At 49.2% G+C, this 22,650-nt stretch overlaps 1 protein-coding gene across 1 annotated transcript in view; it reads right to left on the reverse strand.

The window, feature by feature from the left end:
- The window catches only part of LOXHD1 (lipoxygenase homology PLAT domains 1), a 163,314-nt gene that overhangs the window by 139,341 nt on the left and 1,323 nt on the right, over positions 1 to 22,650 (reverse strand). Inside the window, exons 2-4 of the mRNA XM_072732287.1 lie at positions 17,570 to 17,684; positions 11,189 to 11,269; positions 9,221 to 9,405 (exon numbers count right to left, since the gene is read on the reverse strand). Coding sequence (XP_072588388.1) covers positions 9,221 to 9,405; positions 11,189 to 11,269; positions 17,570 to 17,684 — 381 coding nt within the window. The remainder of the gene's footprint in view (positions 1 to 9,220; positions 9,406 to 11,188; positions 11,270 to 17,569; positions 17,685 to 22,650) is intronic.

Raw genomic sequence — 22,650 nt, forward strand, 5'->3', positions numbered from 1 at the left:
GACAAATGGGCGGGAGCAGGGAAGAGGGAGAAAATGCCAGCCAAGGGAGTCTGGACGAAAAGCTCATCTGTCCCCCCAACCACCTGCAGGCTGCCAGCCCACCTGCCCATGCCAGTGCTACTTGAACAACCAGCGCCTCTGTCTCTCTGGGGCCTAGCACAACACCGGCTGCAGCTGCATTTACTACTGACCCACCAAAGCAGGTAAATGCTCCCTTGGGGAGAGGGGTGTCCCGGAGAAGCCTAGGGAACAGGCCAAGCCGGGAGGAGACAAGGGGCAGGACCCACTCCAGACCCAGCCCTTCTGAATGCGAGGGCCTCCTCTGCTGCCGGCAAGGCTCGGGTCTGAAACATCGATGAGCTGTTGTGCCTGCTTCCCGAAGCCCCGGGGTGCGAACAGCCCCCAGGCCAGCTGGAACTCAGTTCTTGGCTTCTGAGGCCTGTCGTGTTGCCAAGTTGTCGGAACTTTCCCAAAGCGATGTGGTGTGGGCTCAGTACTAATTTAAGCCACGTGATCAGCTCAGTGCTTTTGAAAGTGGGAGGGTCTGTAGGTGGGTGCTGGGATGAGGACAATTACTTGGCCAGAAAGCAGGAAATGATGTCATAGTAGCAGTGAGAAAACCAGGCAGGGTCTGTCTTAAAGGTGGCCCACTCCAGCCTGAGATGTGTCCTGAGCCGCCCTGGGGCCAGAGGGATGCGCAGTCCTGCACTCTCAGCCTGTGCAACTCTGCACCATACTGGGTGCTGGGCCCCAGGAACGTCACACCAGAAGTAACAACAAGGTTTGGGAAGTGAATTCAGAGACTGGGAGACCTGGAGCCAGGGAATGGAGATGAGGAGACAGTTAGCTCGCAGGATACCAGAGAAAGCCAGTGCTGCAAGGGACCTCAGAGAACATCTAGTCCAACCTTCTAAGACAAGGGAGTAGCCCAGAGGGGACGAATGACCTCCCTGAGTCACAGTTACTGCAGGGCAAGACTGGAAGCCAGTTATCTGCCCCCCTAACCCCTACCCCTGGTAGAGCTCTTTCCACCCATCTCTGCTGCTGGTCCCCATAACTGCGTGTGTCTACTCATGACTCCCTACCCCACCCTACCCATACTCATATGAGCCTGTTTCTTACTAATCTCATGCAAGCCCTTAGTCCTAGTGGCCAGGTTGGCAGGTATGAGTGCAGTCACCAGGTGAGGAGAACCCAGAGAAAACTGAGCTTGGCTGGAGAGCCCAGAGAGACACATATTCAGCAGTTAGTGCCCAAAGAGGCCAACAGCAGTCCCTGAGATATGGAGGTCTCAGCTGTTTATACATCTTAAAACCACTGAGGGCCACCACCCACCCCATTAGCCACAGGGCTCCTTCTGGCTATGAATTGGCCGGATCATGTCTGAATCTCAAGAAGCAGGCTGAAACGTTCCTCCTCCCTGCCCATGAGATTCCTTACACACCCCTGAGTGCAGCTTGGGCGGCAGGGGGTGGGGGGGACCCCTGAGAATCCACTTCCGTGGATGGCACAGACTTCAATTTCTCCAAGTTTGAAGGGGGAGAACCCAGGGCAAGGGAGCAAGGAGTGCATTCCAGAGAAGCTGGGGCTCTACCCCCCCATGGGATTTGGGTAGCATGGGGGAAACGGAACCCTGAAGCCTAGGATGAAAGAGAGCATGCAAGGGGAAAGGTGCTGGCTCTGCTCCTCTCACCCCGAAATATGTTTAATTGACCGTCTTTTCTTTAACCAGCTTGACACAGAAGTCTGGGAGCAAGGATAACCCTTCCAGGCAGCAGTCAGGCAGGACTCTAGGGCTCTTGGGTCCTTGTGGGGCTTGATGGGACAGGACATGAGCCCCTAGAAACTTCTGTCAGCAGTCTGGCTTCCACTCCACAATCGGGGAGCAGGTGGGGAGAGAATGTCTCATCCTCAGACCCATTTCCTATGGGTCCCTTGAAACTTCCTCATGGTTTATGAGTGCTGGAGAGAACAGCTTTCAGAGCCACCGTCTGCCAGACACTGGAGCCAACACAATCTGAGCAAACACGTTGAGAAATGGGAGCTGCTAGTCCGGGACTGAGAAACAGAGAGAGAGGTGGGAGATGGTCATGCTCACCTGGACCTTTGTTCTAGGTGGAAAGTGGGGATAATAGACCTTACCTCCTGGGCCTCTGTGGATTTGTACAGTGTATGTATCTGAAGACACAAGACTGTAGAAGTATTCTGTCCAAAGGTCATGGAGCCTGAAGGTGGTATTGTGGGAACTGAACCTAGGACTCTTATGCCTTGAGACATGGAGCTTTGAATCATGTGATGCCCTCCACTCTCTTCAAGGGTAGCTTGTACTGTGGCAGTCTGTGTCCTCACTGGACTGCAAGCAATTGGAGTGCCAGGACCATATCCTGACCCCAGACCCAGCATTTAAGAGCAGCTCGGGGAGTGAAGGGACATGACCCATGACATTTGTTCATGGCAATGCTTCAATTCAAGGCCTGGGAGACGTGCTGAGATTCTGGCCAGCAGCCCTCAGTGTACAGATGTCAATACAGCTACTGTGCCCCTCTGGGTTCTGGGTTGTCAAGAGGGGAAGCCATTCTAGATAGAAATCCTCTAGGAAGAGAGTCAGACATCCATGGCAATGGGGGAATGCCAAGGGGCAGATGGCAGGATGGAAAATTCACTACAATTCTGGAGCAATTCGATAGCTAAGACTGTATTCCCAGGGATAGTCAATGCAGACATGCTGAAAAAGCGGCTGCCAGCCTGCCGCAGGCCCCAGAAGGTGCCAGGACCCCTGACACCCACTCTAAGAGAGAGACGAACATACAGATGGCTGCTAACTCCCTCAGGGCACATGTATGTCTGAGATTATTAATCAGGAGGTGTGATGTCTCCTGGACCATTCCACTAAGATGTGGAGGGGAGCCAGTCAAGACTGGAACACCCACTCCTGCTGAATCACGTGGGAATGAGTCAGGAGAATCCAGGTTGTTTCTCCAGAAGCCTTGAAGCACTGGGCAAGAACTGAGGACCTGGGGTATTTTCATCTTATCTTCAAGGGGAATCAGAGCCCTTTGACTGCAAAGTCAGTGTGATGTATTGTCACTGGGATATTGGATTAATCAATCGCAGAGTGGTTTAAAAGAAGCAGGATGTCAAAGGAACCTGAATATCCAAACAATCTTAAAACAAAGTTGGAAGTCTTACACATCATGATTTCTGAACTTCCTACAAAGCTACAATAATCAAAACAGTTCAGTGTTGACTTAAGAACAGACATTTGGGTCAGTGAATGGGATAGAGAACCCAGAAAAAAACCCCTTATGTATATGGTCAAATGATATTTGACAACGGTGCCAAAACCATTCAATGAGGGAAGGGACAGTCTTTACAACAAATGATGTAGGCAAACTGGATCTCCACGTGCAAAAAAAAAAAGAAAAATGAAATTGGACCCTTATTTTACATCCCATATAAAAATTAACTCAAAATGGATCAATGGCCCAAATGTAAGAAAAAAAGAGGGGGCAAAATCTTCATGACATTGGGTTTGGCTATAATTTCTTGGATGTGACACCAAAAGCACAGGCAACAAAAGAAAAAATAAGTTGGACTTCATAAAAATTAAAAACTTGAGTGTGTCAACACAACTCTTTTCAACAGAGTGAAAAGGCATCCCACGGGATGGGAGAAAATATTTATAAATCAATCACATCAGCTAAGAGGTTAATATCCACAAAGACATTCTAGATGGATCCCTAGAACTCAACAACGAAGGCAAACAAACCAATTTTGAAATGGGCAAAGGACTTGAACGGGGACATTTCTCCAAAGAAAATGTACAAATGACCCATAAGCACAAGAAGAGATGATTATTAAAAAAAAAAAAACAGAAAATAAAGCATTGATGAGTATGTAGAGAAACTGGAACCCTCATGCATTGTGAGTGGGGATGTGGAATGATGCAACCGCTGCAGAAAACAGTATGGCAATTCCTCAAAAAGTTAAATATAGAATGGCTACCCGATCCAGTATTTTCACGGCTGAGTCTGCACCCAAAAGAAATGAAGGCAGGAATTTGAACATCTATTTGTACACCAACAGTCACAGCAACGTTATTTACGATGGCCAAAAAGTAGAAACAACCCCAGTTTCCATCAACAGCTGATGGATAAGTGAAACAGGTCTATGCACATAATGGAATGATTCAGCCCTACCAAGAAATGAAGTTCCCATACATGCTGTGACATGGATGGACCTTGAAAACATTATGCTAAAGTAAGATAAGCCAGTCACAAAAGACCAAATATCCTCTAAGTCCGCTTACATAAGATCCCTAAGTGGTCGAATTTACAGAGACAGAGGGAGAACAGAGATTTCCCGGGGCTGGGGAAAATGGGAATGTGGAGTCATTATTTTATGGGGACAGAGTTTCAGTTGGGGAAGATGAAGAAGTTCTGGAGATGGGTGGTGGTAATGGTCACACAACAATGTGAATCTACTTAATGCCACTGAATGATACACTTAAAAATAGTTCACATAGTGAATTCTATGTATGTTTTATGGCAATAATAATGATTTCTTAAAAAGAAGTAGGATGATGGAGTCGGGGAGGATTCTGCACTCTGTTCTGAGGGGCGCCCATCTGGAACTCGGGGTTCCTGTCTGGGAGGTACATTCTTGGGGAGCACTGGCACATCAGAGCTGCTCAGGGAGGCAGGCTGGACGTGTGTCCCCAGAGGGGAGGCCCAGAGCAGCCTATTTTCACACGGCTGAGGGGTAGACAGGGTATTTGTCAGCAGGTGACTGCAACAGACTGGCAGAAGTCCCAGGGAGACTGTCTGGGGTTTAATTTCTGGCAGATTTTTCTGACAACCAGTGCCACTTAGCACTGGAATGGCTGAGCTGGGTGGTTGGGAACTGTCCACCACTCAAGAAAGGCTGGGTTCAAACCAAGGCTGGAGAAGCAGCCAGTGGGGATGTGTGAAAGGGACCCCTGTGACCGTAGGAGACTGGTCCTCCTGACCTCCATGAACCCTCACTGTGTGATCCCTCAGGCCCTGATCTCTCAGGGGTCAGGCTGGTTGCCCTGCCCATGGGGGGACAGACAGGAAGTTTACTTTGAGGATTAGGAACCCCACATTCTAGTCCCAGCTCCTCTGTGGTCAGCTGTTTGATATTAGATGAATCAGCACCTCCTTGAGCGTTAACTCATCAGTGTAATAGCACCTGCCCGCCTTCCTTCGCCTTCCTTCCCCGCAGGTGTGGGGGGTGATGGAGTGAAGCCAGGCCCCCTGAAGAGGAGAGAGAGCCCAGGTATCTTACCAGCCCTCTTCCCCTCCTCCCTGCTTCTGCTTTCCCTTCCTCACAGACCAGGGCCGGTAGTGTTTCCCAGCATGCAATCTGCATACTGCTCATGGCACGCAGGATGCTAATGGTGATACAGGAGGGTTATCTAACGTCGTGTATTGGTTTTAATATGTGTTGATGTGCTGATTTACGTAGCAAATGATTACAGTTTTTGTGATAGTGATATCCACTTTCTTTTGAAAACAACTTTACAAGTTGGGACACCTGGGTAGCTCAGCAGTTGAGCGTCTGCCTTTGGCTTGGGGCGTGATCCTGGGGTCCTGGGATCAAGTCCCACATCGGGCTCCCAGCAGGGAGCCTGCTTTTCTTCTGCCTGTGTCTCTGCCTCTCTCTCCGTGTCTCTCATGAATCAATATAGAAAATCTTTAAAAAAACAAACAACTTCACCAGTTGATAGATAAGTTGCCAAAATTGAGTTTAAGAAGAAAAACTAGTAAATAATGGAAGTTGTACTTGAATACAGCAAAAATCTTGAAGATAGAATGTGAGTGACTAGGGTTTGGAAACTTCCAGTGAGGGGACACAACAACCTGTCTCCCCACACCCCAGCAACAGATCCTGAAGGCCTGGTAATCAGACACAGAGGCAACCAAAAGGTGACATGCTTGGTTTGGCCCTGCTCCCTGGTTTCCTTAAGATGTCTGAAGCAGTGATTTTACCAACCAGTTGAGAGAACCACTGAGAAATTGAACTTGGCTCTATGATCTTCCATCCACACAACTGTGAGCTGGCTATCGTCCATCTCCTTCTTTTGCAACCTCCTGTCCCTGCTTTTCCTCATGCCTCCCTTTACCGGAGTGGGCTCCATGGAAGAAGAGGGCAGCTCTGACCAGCAATCACCCCAATATATTAGGAATACGTTGGACACTTTCCACACTTACAGAGAACCCTAGAGAGGAAAAAGGAACCTCCATGGCAAATGTCAGGGCCTGTGCCGTGCAGGGAGGGTGACTTTCTTGTCCAGGGAAGCTGTCTGAAAGTTCCACAGCCCACTGGCAACCACAAGTAGGGCAAACTCCCCTCATGCATGATATACAATCCCCTATACAGGAACCATCTAAAAACCTGATCAAGGTCCACCCCTGTCACTATCTGCTGATCACCTCGGTCAAAGGGTCAGTCAGTCAGCCTAGAACACCTACCCTCCCTGAAGGGCAGGAATGAAAGAAGTTTCCAGCTAATTACCAGCCAGAACTTCAGGCAATGGTCCTGGGCATGGAGAGAGGAAAGCAAGGCTACCCAACTAATGATCCACCATCCCTTGGAGGGGCGCGAGGAGGTGAAATAGACACTTAAAATGTCTCCTTCTATTATTGTCCACACCCCGTGTCTTAAAGTATTTTCATCTGTCAAACTGCGTGGATGAAGTAATAATCATCTTCCCCATTTTGATCATCAGAGACCTCCTGCAGCAACTAAACATCAAGCTGGTATAATTCCAGGTGAGAAGCAAGGAGAGTTAACCTTATGTTTACCAATGCAGTCCTTTGAAAATTTGAAGATCTCCCTTTCATTTCCTTCTTCCAGAATCCAGCCCGGAAATACTACAAATCCAGTGCCCTCCAGCTCATAAAAGGGCAGTGATGCGGTCCCCCCAGCGATCTGATTCAGGGATAGCGTCAGTGGGTGTCTTTGTTTTTCCCACAAGGCAAGAACATTCCCCTGGATGATTCTTGTGGAAAGTTGGAGAACCATGGAGTTACACTAATTCTTTCTTAATGGTGACTTTTCAGAAGCTCTTCTAATGAAGAACCCTGGGGATCCCTGGGTGACTCTGTGGTTTAGCACCTGCCTTTGGCCTGGGCCGTGATCCTGGAGTCCTGGGATCGAGTCCCACATCAGGCTCCCTGCGTGGAGCTTGCTTCTCCCTCTGCCTTTGTCTCTGCCTCTCTCTGTGTGTCTCTCATGAATAAATAAATAAAATCTTAAAAAAAAAAAAAAGAACCCTGAGTTTTCATGGGACTGAAGCAAAAGGTAGGAAGAGGAACTAAATAGTGGGAAAAGGCCAAGAAAAGAGGGCGCCTAAAAGAGCAGAGAGGAAGATGGCCAGCTTGACAACTTGCTAGGGACTGATCCTAGTAAAGAGATCAAGAATTAGAGATACTTAACGTCTTTGGGAAAAATCTGTGAAATTCACCCCAATTGAAAAGACAGGCATGGGGCATGGGCAGGCAAGTCTCTGTCTCTGTCTCTGTCTCTGTCTCTGTCTCTCTTTCTCTTTCTCTTTCATTCTCATACACACACACACACACACACACACACACACACTACAGATGGCCAATAAACATATGAAAAATATCCAACACCACCAAAAACCAAAGGGAGAATATTCTATCCAGTTAGAAAATTAAACAATACTAAGTATTGAGGGCAGGGAAATGGATGCTCCTGCACAGCTGGTGGGATTGGGCACTGATGCACCCTTTCTAGGGCAGTTTGGAAATGCTTGTTAAAAGTCTTAACCATGTACATTCTATACATTCTATTTAGGAATTTATCCTAAGGAAAGAATAATCTGTGCAAAGATGTAGGTGAATAGTTTGTAGTAACAATAAAATTGTAGAGGGGGACACAACGTAAATGTCCAACAATAAGGGATTCAGTGAACCAATCAGTGATGGTACCTCCCTATGCCAGAATGCTCATTGCAAGCAGGGGTGTCGAGCAATATTTATGGCATAGAAACAAATACGCTCTAAAACAGGATGTTGTCCTAGCCCATTCTTTCAAATTATATGTGCATGGAAAAGACTAGCAGTGAGTGCGCAAAAAAAATGTCACCAGTGATGTTTATCCAGGTGATAGAATTACAGGTATTCTGTTTTCATGTGTGCATGTCTCTGTTTTCTAAATTCTCTATAATGATCAAATTTGGTTTTGTAATAAGAGAGAGACCAATAACATCTTTTTTAGAAAAGAAACAGTGAAGTCACAAATTATTATAGAGGGAGCCATGGAGGAACAAGGCAAGTTCAAGGTCAGTTGGGGGGTAGGAAGTCAGAGGTAGAGAAGGAGAGTTAAAGCCCTGCTCAGCTGCATTGCAAGAGAGGATGGATCTTGGAGACCACAGGGCTCAGGCTGGAAGGAATCTAGGGAGTGTGTCCACCTGCTGTTGCTGTTCCTTGTGACCTTGCCAGGGTCACTATCAAATGCCTTTCCCTCCGATGGCCCGTGACTCTCTGCAAGCAAGGTGTTACGACGGTGGTACCCACATGTGATGTCCCCCTTTGTGGAAAGGCAAATATGTCCAATAATGAGGTGAGGTGAGGTTAGAACTTTAGTGGACAGAAGTGTGATACAATAAGTCATAAGATATGGTGTGGTTCTCACATGATTTGTTCACCCGCTTCTTATTGAGCTAAAATGACTGAATTTCAGGCCTTTGGTCAGAGATGCACTTGAAATTAGTTGTTTCCTTCCTCATAAAATCAGGAAGCGCTAGGGACTGCTTGATGGAGCTCTGGAAGCTGTGAGTTGATCCCCACCCGCCATGCCCTGGCCGTAGCTCACCTTCCTTTGGGCATCAGAAGAAGGGCAAAGAAATAGGAAGACAATGAAAGCTGCCTTCGACCTCAGAGAGGACTGTCAGCGGAGAGGCCCATCAACAAGAGTTGTTGAAAACACAGGGGATGCTCAGGAATGTGCCCACCCCTCCATCATGCTTCCTGGTCCTCTTGCATTTCCCATTTCCTTGAGCCTCCAAAGCACATAAGCTTGCTCTTGGAAAGGTCATGTGGAGAAGATGGGGCTTCAGTCAGGCTCTAGCCAACAGGAAGATCCTGGCGGAATGACAAGGGGACACGGAACGGCCCAGAGCAAGACAGAGGCATGAGCCAGCCCTGGCAGGCAGGCCAGCCTCAGCACTGACCTCGGGGCATGTCCATGGGGTCGAAGCTGGCCAGCAGGTCACGGCACCACTGGCGGTCACCTTCCACCTTGCTCAGCCAGCTGTTGCAGTTGAAGTAGTAGCGGAGGTGAGGCCGCTTCATGTCGGTCACAATCACACGATCCAGGTACCAGCTGGCGTTCAGACCTGTATTGTCGTGCTCGATCCTGGGATGGAAGCAGACACCTGCACGTCATTGGCAGAACAGAGACGACACCCCTTCCACACTGGAATACCCAAATGTTTACTTCCAGGAGGGGTGCCATCATTTTGTTCTTATGGTTGCTTTACCCCTTGAACCCTAATGTCCTCATCTGCAAAATGGGAATACTGTGCAAGGTAGAGGTGCTTACTGAGCGATATGTGGTTACATCACCAGCAAGGTCATATTGCCTTCCACAAAAAATCCAGGATTGCCCAGACTTGTGGCAGAACTGTTTTTGAGCTTCCCTTCTCTCCCTGATCCCCAGACCCCCAGGGCCCCCAGATACTCGCCTTAGCTGCACCACCCAGACTAACCACACCCCACCCCCGCCGTGGCCATCAAGACTGATGTTGCCCCATGGAATTATCCCATGAGCTGCATGTGTGAGCCATGTATGTAAGCTTAGATTTTCTAGAAGCCACATTTAGAAAAGCAAAAGAACTGGTGAAGTTCATTTTGATAATGTATTCTATTTCATCCATTTATCATTTCAACATGGAATCATGAGAAAATTTACTAATAAGATATTTTACACTCTTTTCCTAAGTTTTCAAAAATCTGGTGTGTGTATACACGTACGGTGCATCTCCGTTTGGACTAGCCACAAGTCAAGTGCTCAGTAGCCACATGTGGCCAAGGGCTACTGTACCAGGCATCATCAGATCCACACTCTTCAAGACCTGGCCTCCTAAATTGCCTCTACTTCTTATAGTCCTCCACATGCCTGGTAGGCCCAGTTCTGGGCCTATCCAGACCTTGACCCCTGGATGGCCTCACTCTGCACCAGGTATATCTCCTCCCTGCCCATGGCAGTGAGGCCTTATCTTTGCAGGCCCTCATGGGACGAACACAACTCAAGACAGCACACAGCCCCAACGGACCAATGACACACATGACATACATGAAGATGTGTGCTTCTGCCTGGCAGAGGGTCTACCACTTAGTAAGGACCTCAGAGTAGAAGTCACATTTCCCCACACCAACACCCTCTGCCCTGCCATCCCCCTTCCCTCATGCAGCTGGTGCCAGGAACTGCCTGTGTCCCTTATTTCCCCATGAAAGACAGTTCATGGTCCTATGGTTTCTAGTGGGAAGAGGAAAAATTGGGACTGAACTGAGGAAGCATCTGACCCCCGTCCAGGCCGTAGCCTGGGTGCAGGTGATCCTGACATTCTGACAAATGGGCATAAACTGAACGGCCTGGGGAGTAGGGAGGGAGAGGGGAAAATAGGGGTAATTGAAGGCTCTTCCTCGGCAACCAGGCTCCCTCCCCACACACTCACACAGACACCCCCAGAGATAGACAAGCTCTCTGTCAAGAGGCATCCGGCCATGTGAGCTGGCATCTCTAACGCTTGCTGAGTGCCAGCTGCCATCTAAGCCCCAACTCGTTGAGTCCTCACTAACTCAGGGTGGCAGGCACCGTTACTGCAAGTGAGGGAAGGGGGATTGGAGTGGAACCGTCCAAAGTCCCACAGCTAGCAGGTGGCAACCCGGACTCGGAATTTGCTCCTGACCACCAAGCTGGTGCCTCTGGGAGCTCATTTCCCAAGACTGTGAGAAACTGTCTCAAATTGTCTTAACCTGAAGAAGTGAATCTCTACTGGGCAAGTTTAGGGCACAATGACTCAGGGTGGGAGGTAAATGACACCAGGGAGTGATCAACACCCAGAAAGTAGTGACGTCAGTCCCTGATCTACCCACCGTCATCTCCCTCCCTCCCTGGTCAGGGGCCAAATTCTCACCTGATTTTGTAGATGAGGCCCACGTTGTTGGTTCTCACCCGGAACACGTCAACATTGGCTTTCTCGAAGGCGGATTCACTTCTACAATGAATGTGTGCACTATTAGCATGGATCTGCACTCGGCCCACAAGCCCGGGAGGAGAGCCGAAGGCTGCTATCCCCTTTCTTCCTCCACCGTCCCAGTCCTGGGAGGTGCTACAAGTAACCACCCCCATTCTGAGAGTCCTTTCTGACAGAGGGCAAGGTCAGTTGGTACCCGCTCCTTGCTTTCACAGTCAAGTTCTTCTGTGATACTTGCTGTGTGTCCTGCGAGTGTGGCAGGCGATATTGGCCCCCCTTTACAAATAAGGAAACTGCTAGTTAGTAGAGCTGGGACCAGAACCCGGATCTCCAAAGTCATGACCCAATGTCATGCTCTGGGTTGGGGACAGTGGAGGAAGAAGGCAGGCAGAGTGAACTCCAGGGTGCTCTTGGGTGTGCAGGCCCCCAGCCTCTCCTCCCTTGCCTTGTTCTTGCTGGTGGGGAATTGCAATGGCAGCCCCAAGCGGATGCAGACCTTGGGTGGCAGTCCACGGTCCTGCCATTCCAATAAGACGGGAAACACTCAACCCAAACCAGCACCCTGGGAAGCGGGGCAGTGAGGGAATGCGTGTCTGGCATCACACAGATGGTGTGAACAGAAGCAAGTACACCTGTGATGTTCCTCAATTTGCTGCCCAGGTGAGTTCAAACTCAGGAGCATCCTAGATTCCATCAGCTTAGACGCAGGAGATGCAGGAGGGCTGGAGCAGCCTCAGCATGGAGTCCTCCGGGAGCCGAAGCCTGAGTCTCTGGTGGACACCTGCTGCGTCCTCTGTGTGGGCTGGGACCCTGCCAGGGGAGCCTGCTCATGGCCCTTCCCGCCAGCCCCACCCGCAGTGAAGCCCTCCCAGGCCGGACAGCTGTGTGCCTCCCCACCACCCTCTAGACTCCCCGCTGGGGCTCCCAGCACCAGCTCCAGCACCCAGCCCATAGGGAAGGAAAAGAGAGGAACACCAATGCCTATTTCCTGACCGTGACTGTGTTTCCAGATAAAGAGGAAGGTGAGGAACCTTCTCTCTAAGGCAACAAGGCTCAGACTCAGTAACGGAAGGCTTGTGAGGTTCTACGGACCCTGAAGCTGCGGTGTGTCTGCAAACAGACCCACTTGGGCCAACAGTCTGTCCTGAGAAATTTCCTTAAGGTGGGCACATTGTGAGACATGAGGCCTCAGCCCGTCTCAAAGCAAGCAGAGCTCATGAAGCCAGGTGACAAAGAGATGCAGAGGCAGCCTTGTCAGGGGAAATGTTGAGGTCTGGGCACAGAGGGTGAGGAGGAGAAAGCAGCAGACACTTCTGGCTTTTTGCTCAAGTGAGAGGGCCTGTTTGCTGGCTCGCTGCACACACCTGTGGGAACCTCACTTCCAGAAGTGAATAACAACACACCCCATGTTTTGTTACAGGGTCAAAGCAGTGGTACCATGGCATGGAAAACACACATCGGTCCTGTGCCTCGGGAGTGTGTGAATGGGAAATAAGCGGCTAGGAGAGATTTTCTGTTTCCACACGAGACAAGGAAATGCATTTTTAGAACAGACAGGAGTCTCTACATCAAATAAATAAATAGTGGCCCTGGGGAGCTGTGTGGGAGAATATTATGCAGCCATCAAAACCTCCTGTTATAGAATAGTTAATAGAACAGAAACAGGCTTACGAGATAGGCTTATGAGAAAAAGCAGATTAAAAATAGAATGTATGAACAGAACGACCAACGCAACAGGATGCCAACTGCATTTAAAAACAATGGAGTGAAAGGATTTATACAAAAACAGCGTGTCTAGATGGTGAGACTTATGAAGTGCTGGTTATTTATTCATGTCTGTGTATATTTAAGTTTTCCAGAGGAAGCGCATCCTGACTTGTAATCATGGAAACGGTGCAGTCCCGAGTCCGCAGCCCCCGTGCCCCACGGCCCCCTGCGGCCTGGTGTGAATCCTCGGGACGAGTCTGACAACTGTCAGGCTTCAACTGCTGCAGGGCCTGGAATTTGGGGAAACAGCCAGTGCCGATGAGCAGGGGGGCAGAGGTGGGTGGTTTGGAAAGAAAGCAGCTGGCGTCCTGGGGAGCCTCGGCCCACAGCCTCTTCTGGAGGAGCCCTGACAGCTGCCTTTGACCTTCAGGAAGGCCCTGTGCCCGTGGCCAGCTGGCAGGTGGATGTGGACGTCCCCGTGTGCGTGTGATAGCCAACCACGGTGCTTTACTGTCACTCAGAAAACAAATTTTAAAAAGCAAGGTGGCAGGAGGCAAGCCAGGAGAGAAAGGTCTACCAGGATGGTGTCGGGACTACAGCAGAGCGTTCAAGGATATGACAGGATGTGGAGCAGCTGTCCCAGGAGCTCTGAGATGGGGCCCAGTTCTCCCTGGCAGAGAGAGGAAGGCCTTCTGTGACCCAGGGCCTCTCCCCAGAGGAAGGAAGGGAAGGGCTGCAGAGACAGGCCTACATGGACCCTCTTCTTGCAGGGAGGTGACAGGATAATCCCAGGTGAGCTCCAGCCGCAACCTACCTGGGTCAGATTCCAAAATCCCCACTTCTGGGAAGTCAAAACGCAGTACCAGTTGGTTTTCAGAAAACTGACTGGAGGCAAAGTAGAAGTACCAAAGGACAGAGGGGTTTTGGTACCTTCTACTGTTTTCCCCCTGCAGTAGAAATGCAGACTTGCTCACGTATCTTTGTGGGAGGCCGTGGCTTCCCCGGGGCTCCCAGTCGCTCCACAGATGAAGGCTAGTGCAGTACACAGCACCCCCGCCCGCCCGTGCCTGCCCATTCGGCAGGGACCCCTACCCAGGAGAGGCTTTAGCAGGTCACACAGGGCATTTTAGCTGCCAACCTGGCAGAGCCAGCAGGCTAAGATGCCGGGCAGCCTCTTCCACTCAGATGGTGAATTCTCAAAGGGAGAACCATGTTCCAGAAGATACATGAGATACCATCCTTTTGCCATATCCTGAACCTGTGACCCCGTGCTGAGGGTGGTCCTGGGTAACAGGGACGGGCACCCAGAACATGGGGACTTCCTCTGGGAGCCACGGCTGTTGATGCTCAACTTGTGGTGGACGCCAGCTGACAGGGGACCAAAGTGAACATGTCACACTCTTTGCTGCCTGAGTGGGGACTCCGTGTACACTGAGGAGCTTAGACACTGGACCACGAGGGTCGGAACAATCAGCATGTCAACACTGGGCCCCAAATAATTGCAGCAGGATTATCTTGCATCGGGAAATAACCGTTCTAATAAGTCACGGGGGAGGCAGATGAAGTCCTGGGTTACAAGAGGAAAGACAGGAGGCGGAGCAGGAGCAGAGGGGAGAAAGACAAGAGAAGACATGTGGGAGGGGAAGGTGGGGTGGGGTCATGGCCAGACGCCAGGAAGAAAGCAGCCGGATGAAATTGCAGGATAGGCAGTGGCTTAATCCTAAAATAATGGAGCCTAAGATTGCATCTCAGGTCATTTGCACTGCCCTGCTGGGAACTCGACCTGGTTCCCTGAGTATCAGGGAAATCAGACAATTCAAAACACCTCGTAGTCTGTGTGTGTGTGTGTGTGTGTGTGTGTGTGTGTGTGTGTGTATGCACGCACGTGTGTATGTGTGTAAAGCAAGGAAAAGGAGCTCAGTTCCAGTTGACACACAAGTTGGCTTTGGCTTTGGGGTGACACAATGTGGCAAGGAGGGGACAGCCACTCACAGTGAGATGAGAGATTGGAAGCCAGTCCTCAGGGTCAGGGAATTCCTTGGAAGGCGATGCTCCCCTCTTAGGCCCAAGGTCTCCATCTTGAACTGAAAGCATCTGAGATGGTGAGGATGGTGTCTTTGCAATTCTCTCTGCAGACACTTCCTCGGGTCTTGCGGCGGCCAGATTAATCTTTCTGGGCCACCTTGCAAGTTGGGCCCCCACTGATCAGCTTGCAAACAAGGCCTTCCAAGGCAGGTCCTCCTCTCCTGGCCCCCTGCTGCCTCTGTGCACCTGCAGACTGTTCCCTGTGGTCTAAAGTACCCTCCCTGGGGCCCTCTTTCATCTGAGTCTTCTTCCCTCCCCAAGGCCCAGATCATGTGCCCTTCCCTGTGAAGTCCCACTGCGGCTGCCCTGACAGCATAACATACTGAGCTCCGGCTGTTTGCAAAGAGCTGGGGGAAGGATGGGGCTGATGAAGCCACCCTCCACTCACTGTCCACTCCACCTGGCATCCCTCTGCATATCACCTCCCAGCCTCCCAGGACCTACCACTGAGGCCGCAAAATGAGCCCCGGCTCTGAAAGCACCCACTCTCCATGGGCTCCTGCAGTGCCCCTCAGGCCAGCCCAACCTGGATCCTGGCCTGACCTGTGCCCCCACTGCCTGACCTGGAGCATGACATAGGTATGGGAGAGAGCCGCAGAGTCACAAAGAAGGGGGTGGTGATCTCTGTCCGTGGGGCTTGCGTGGAGATACTGACCTACATGTGACACCTGGAGCCCTCCAGGCCCTGACACTCGCTCTGCCATGATGTAGTCTTCCCTTCCCCACTGAGGAGGAAGGCTGAAATTCACGCTCCTGGGAACGGGGACTCAGTGACAAACTTCACGCTGGTTTAGGAAGAATGACTCCGGGGCCTTCCCGGGAGGCTATTTGAACAAATGAAAATGGTGAGGGGGGAAAGAACAAGGGGACTATAAGTGCAAGAAAGCCTGAAAGACAGCAAGAAACCACCAGAAAGGGAGAAAATGGTTCTTTTTATTTAAAAGAGGCAGGTTAGGGACTCCAGAAACACCCTGACTGACTTCCCTTGAGCTTAGTGGCTTCTCCCTAGAATAGTGTGCTTGGGGGAAGTGACATGGCAAAGAGGATGGTCATTTCATGTCTTCTCTTTACCGTGCCCACATTACTGGAGAGAAAGACCTCCGCAAGCCAATCACTCTGCACACGGTAAGCAGTACAAGAAGGTGGGTACCCTGTTCTGCAGAAATGGACAAAATAGGATGTTATGCCTGCCTCAGTGAGGCCACATGTACACCGCAGCCTGTTCGGGGTTAACCTGGGACACGGGCCAGATGAGTCTACGGAGCACGGTGTTCAGGATGTCCTGGTCTGGGGGTCCCACCCCTCCACAGCTCCCCTTGAGACTCCACCCTCCACACCTGCTTCCCCCTGGGTAGGTGACAACCCGGATGCTCAGGAGGCTGCAGGGGCTCCCACATGCCCTCTGGGCCACAGGGCCTGTGCTGGAGGACATGTCCACATCAAGGACCTGGGGTCTGAGGACCAGCTTTACCATCTAGAAGCTTCATGACTCAGAGCTAATCTCTGCTCCTCTCTAGGCCTCCGTCTCCCCATGAATGAGTTGAAATAAATTTAGTGGTTTTTCACATTTTCCTTGGCTAGAGAACTCTTGGCGCCAACAAAATCTGACTCAGAAACTCAATGGCAAGACAACCATAAGTCAAGCTGCTCTGGAGGAAGGAAGGATGGGGGGCACAGTAGGGCTCGGAACCAGCTGACTGATCCCTGGTTCCATGCAGCACAGATTGAAAACCAGCTGCCTAGAGCACTGCTGCAGCCCCTGGACAGTTCTGGAATTGTAGAACTCTGCTAAAGCATCCCCATGTTTTGCGCTGGGTATGTCTGTGTACAACGTGTGCGATCGGGGGAGAGGATCAAAATAAAGAGGCAGCAGCCCCTACTGTCAGTGGATTAGAAATGACATGGAGGACTCAGGCGTACACAAAAACAGACACACAGAGCATGTCTGCACAAACACACAGACACTAGCACACACACAAGTAGTCCATATGGCTGACTCAAGTGTGCATTTGCTGGCACGCAGGTGTCGTGTGGTGGTGGGCCATGGTGTCACCCGTGGAGAGACACGGGTCCAGAGCATTTTAAACTCCTGGCTCCTTTGAATGCATGATTTTGTTTCCACCTCTCAACTGCCCTGTGAGTTTGGTAAAAGGGGGATGATCACTCCCAGATGCTAGCTGAGGAAGCCAAGGCCTTGGAGGCAAAGAGATTTGGCCAAAGTAACATGGCAACCACATGGCAAAGCTGAACCCAGACCCAGGGTTCTTGCTCCTGACTGTCTTCTCCCACATCAAGGGACAGCTAATAGATTTTCCGGGGAATTCTGAGACCCAAAGTGGCCATTTCTTCACACAAAAAACAACAGGGGAGCTAGGGAAGGTTGACCCCCTTGGATGACATGGGGTCTGTCGTTAGCAGAGGTCCCACGTCCCTTCGTACACCTGACACATGGGTCTTCTCCCTGGGCTCCAGAACCATGTCAGTCCTGACTAACAGCCACGATCCCACTAAGGCCAAGTTGGTACTCACTTGCTGGTGAGATGGAGCTTGGGAGAGAGCCCATTCTCTCCAAAAATGGTGATGAAGACATTAGCATCTGTCCCTGCACCGCGAACATCCCCCGTGGCTGTGACCACCTCGTACACTGGAGAGGAAAAGAGGACAGATCACAGGCTTATAAGAAAACCCAGAATCCTACATGGACTTAGAGAACCGTAGCTCCTCCCAGCCCCGCAGGGGATACCCAGCCACCAAGGTCTCTATAAACGCTTGCTATAGTCCACACGCCTTTGAGCCGGGGTCAGAGCCAGGCACACCAAGTCCTGCTATAAGACCAAAACCTCCCATTTAATGCAGCAGGCTCATTCTACAGGTAAGGGACCTGTAGGCAGGGGGGGAAGCCCAGGTCACATGCCACCCAGTATCAACACTAGAGCCCAGCCCAGGGCCTCTGGACACCTCATCTGTGATCTTTCCAGCACAGCACCCAGATGCCTCCTAGACATGGCCTTCAGAGCCTGCACCTGGCTCCCACCTTCCTCTCTGCCCTCTATGAATGCAGTTACATTGCGAGCCCTCATCTCCCCTGACCTCCTGAGCACTGCCATCACAGCTCAGGATGAGCCATCCCAGAGCTGAGTAGTGCAGAGCGTGGTCGGGCTCCCTTCTCAGCAGGGGCACTGATATCCCCACTTTCTGGTTCTAGAGGCCTGTGCTATTTGCTGTTGATGCCTTTTCTTTTGAAGTCCCTGGTCCTGATGAAGATCCCAGTAGAGGCCCCATGAGGAAAGAAAAGAAGCAGTACATTTGCACAACTTCTTGTCTCTTGTGATAAACAAATCCTTAATTCTTCATGGTCTACGTCACAAGGATGTCTGAGCTGTAGAAAAGCCCTGGAGCCCTCCCTTGGACAACTCCAGGACCTGAAGTGTTGCCCACATGGCTTTGCACATACACAGTGGTGTTTCCAAACTGAATGTCCACAGCAGAATGAACAGCATGGTGGAAATTCCAGGACCACATCACATGAGACAAGACACAGAGGTCTGGAGATGCATGGTTTGGGGAAAAGGAGAGTCTGGGGTGCAAGAGGGATGAGGAAGCTCCCTCAAAAGCTGATTCAAAGGTACATAGCTCCTTCTTAAGTAGCTCATGAGCCATAAAAAATTTAATATATTGGACTTAATTAAAATGAAGCCCATTAAAAAAAAGAAATGAAGCCCGTGATGAGAATGAAAAGACAAGCCACTAACTAGAGGATATTTGGAACGCGTATATCTAACAAAGGACTCATGCTCAGGCCATGTAAAGAATTCACATAAATCAATAAGGAACGCAGATAACACACTAATTTTTTTAACGGGCAACAAATTATTTAAAAGATAAACACACACTTACCATAAGACCCAGACATTCCACTTTTGGGTATTTTCCCAAGAGAAATAAAAACATGCCTACACAAAGACCTGCATACAAATATTCATAGAAACTTGATTCATAATAACTCTAAATTGGAAACAACCTAAATATCTAATCACAGATGAATGGATAAACAAGTCCTGGTATATCCATACAATGGAATACTACTCAGCAACAGAAAGGACTGAACTACCCTCATATACAATATAGATGAATCTCAAGCAGCTTATGCTGAGCAAAAGAAGTCAAACACAAAACACTATACACTATAGTGTTGTTTACACGAACCTTTAGAAAAAACTAATCTATTTTAACAGAAAGCAGAGCACAGTTTCCTAGAGTTGGGAACAGGGGATTTGACTGAAAAGAGGCACAGGGAACTTTGGGGGATAATTTAAATGCTTTATATATAGATTGTCCTAAGGGTTACACAGATGTATACATTTATCAATGCCCATCAAACAGCACATTTACAATAGGCACATTTTATTATGAAGTGATTATATTTCAATAAAATTTTATTTCAATAAAATTGAAACGTGGGCAAAAGACTTAAACAGGCATGTCATAGAAGATATCCAAATGGCCAATAAACATATGGAACAGTGCTCAGAATCATTATTCATCAGGGAAATGCAAATTGAAATTATAATGAGATACTACAATATACTCACCAGAATGGCTAAAATTTAAAAGACTGACAATACTAAGGGTTGATAGGAATGTGGAACCACAGGTACTCTCATACACTGCTGGTGGGAGTGTAAATTGGTATAAGCACCAGGAACTAAACATATGCCCCCTCTACGACTCAGCAATTCTAATTATAAATCAAAAAGAAATGAGTATGTGTGTCCATCAAAAGATATATATGAGATTTGTCGCAGCTTTATGCATAATAGCTAAAAACCAGAAATAACCCAAATGCCCACCAACAATAGAATGGTTAAATATATGATGCATTTATAAAATACAATAGTATATAAAAAAGAACAAACTATATAGTAGGTAACAACAGGTAAATCTTTCAGAATGTTGAGTGAAAGTGGAGCTAGACACAAAAATGTGTCTACTATATGCTTTTGTTTGTCTGGAGTTCAAGAAAGGAAAAAACTAATCTAAACTTTTAGAACCAGGAGAGCTGGTACCTCTGGGAAAGAGAGTAAAGGAACTTTCCAGAGGTTGGAAATGTTCAATGTCCTGATCCAAATGGTAATTACACAACCATGTACACACAACCATGTACAACCATGTACAAAAGTCATCAGGCTGTACCTTTATGAAAGTTTTGTACTGTATATATATTACTCCTCAATTTAAGAATTTTAATTAAAAACTCAATTCAGATACCTGAAGAACTATCTTGTGGAGGACAAATACCATATAGAAAACACAAGGTTGTGTTTGGCTCCAGAGAGGAGGATCCCAACTAACAAAGTGCACTGCTCAGCACAAAGAACAATTGGCACCATAGTGTTGCTCCTACCACAGAGCCTGGCAAGTGGGAGGGGCACAAAAAATAATTGCCGAGGGGAATGAATGAACAAGTGAATGAATCAATCAATGAAATGGATGTAGACTATGGAACTAAATTGACCAATATTTGAATTCCACTTCTACTATTATTGGCTTTGTGATTTCAATCAAATTTCCTACAGGGCCTCAATCTCCTCATCTCTGAAGCAGGAATAATTTCTTTCTTGAAGGATTATGAGAAGATTAAATCAATTAAACAAAATTTTCAACGTTCATTCTCACTGACTCAAGCATTTCCACTTCTGGGAACTCATCTTACAGACACTCTTCCACAGTCAGATGAAAGATATGCATTCCTTAAGTGGTAGACTGCCAGCATCATTACCATCACCATCATCACCCCCACAGTCATCGCATCATCATCATTACCTTCATGGGCATCGTCAACGTCGTCACCATCATCACTATCAGCATCAGCATCATCTCCATTGCCAACATCAACAGCACCATCATCATGCCTGCCATTATCCCCATTAAAAGCATTCTCAGGGAGGCTGCCTTGGGATACTGTACCCCCAACAGATGCTAGGCAACCCATGTCTGGGATGCACAAGAGGAGAGTGTCCCAGGGCTGGAAGTTTGTGCAGGATGGCTTCCTGAGGTCCCTTGTGTCTCAGGTTCTGATATGAGTCACTCTCTTCCCCCTCGTGGCTCTGTCTTAGCCAGGAAGCCCAATGCACTGGGCTCAGCCTCCCTCAGAGCACTAAGAGAGCCTCTCTGCTCCCTCTGGCTATTGGTGGTTTCCAGTGTAGCCTGGAGGTGACCTGAGGAACAGAGAGGGAAACTTCCAGGATTTCTCCTTTTCCTTCTTCCTCTTTCCCATAACACTCACCAAGAGTCTCCCTGTAACACTGAGGGTTTGGCGTGTGACTACCATTAGCGTCATCCACATTTCCTGCCAGTGTCCTGCCCTGACTGGAGAGCCCATGGGTCCACATCTCTTAGAAATGTCAAGATGGCACCCACCTCGGCTTGCTCATCTCCAAGTGTTTCTACCACAGTCCAGAGCAAGCATCAACCAGACCAACTAGAATCAAATTCTGACTCTGCTACTTACTAGCTTTGTGATTTGGGGCAACTTACTTAGCTTCACCATGCCTCATTTTCCTCATCTGAGAAAGAAGATAAAAACCCTACCTGCTTCTTGGGAGGTTGTGAAGATTACATTGGTTAATATGAGTGGAGCGCTTCTCCTTGTGCCTGGTGCACATAGCATGTGGCAGCACTGAGCAGGGAAGTGGGGACTTGCAAAGCATTTTTGAAATTCTTGTTCTCTCTCCCACTTATGTTTCCCAGGGCCTCAGCCTGTAACCTGTGAAATGGGACTAATCATTCCTGCCTTGACCGTTCTTGGGCATCTTCAAGATTGAATGTGAGCGTGGAAGTAAAAAAGGATAGAAAGAATAGCAAACATGTGAGGGACCAGATATCACACCAAGGCATGCAGAGCCCCTGAACAGAAGTGGACAGGGTGGCAGCTACGGGAGGCTTAAGAATATACTCACCAGTACCCACGTGGGCTGGGTAGACCACCTCGGAAGCTGAGGGTACTTGGCAAGGGCCCTGCAACCATGTCCAGCTGCAGGCCCCTCCCCACTAACTGGCCTGAGTTTGGGATGCCTGTGCTGGGGGAAGACAGTAATGCTTCACTTGTTCCAGGCCCACCTTTCCTCTCCACAGCCCTTGCCTCCACCCCGGGAGGTACCCAGGGCACCGTGCCAGCAAAGGGACCCCTGTTGAGCCACCGCCTGCATCTGGTGACCACTTTCTCAGAGTCTGGGTCTGTGCTCGGAGCTGGGTGAAGAGCAATGACAAATAAAGGAGGCCTTGCCTTCATGGGGGGCAGGGTGGCTGAGGCTCAAGAAGCTACAAGCCCAACACACCAGGCTCACATGAAGCAACAGAACAAAGAAGTGAATATAAGCAAGGAACTCATGGTGAACTGGAATTAAGGAAGGCTTCATGGAAGAGGGGGACCTGAGCTGGGCTTTCAAAGTTAAGATAAGAAGAGGAAGAGAAAGGGGAGAGTGAATAAGTCCATGGAAAGGCACGGGCAGGCATTCAGTAGCTATCTGGTGACTGAATGGATGACCGAGTGAACAAATGGATGGATGGACAAATGAATGAATGAGTGGCTGGATGGATAGATGAATGAA

Source organism: Vulpes vulpes, chromosome 13 (genome assembly GCF_048418805.1).
Source record: "Vulpes vulpes isolate BD-2025 chromosome 13, VulVul3, whole genome shotgun sequence".
NCBI classification, from domain to species: Eukaryota; Metazoa; Chordata; class Mammalia; order Carnivora; family Canidae; genus Vulpes; species Vulpes vulpes.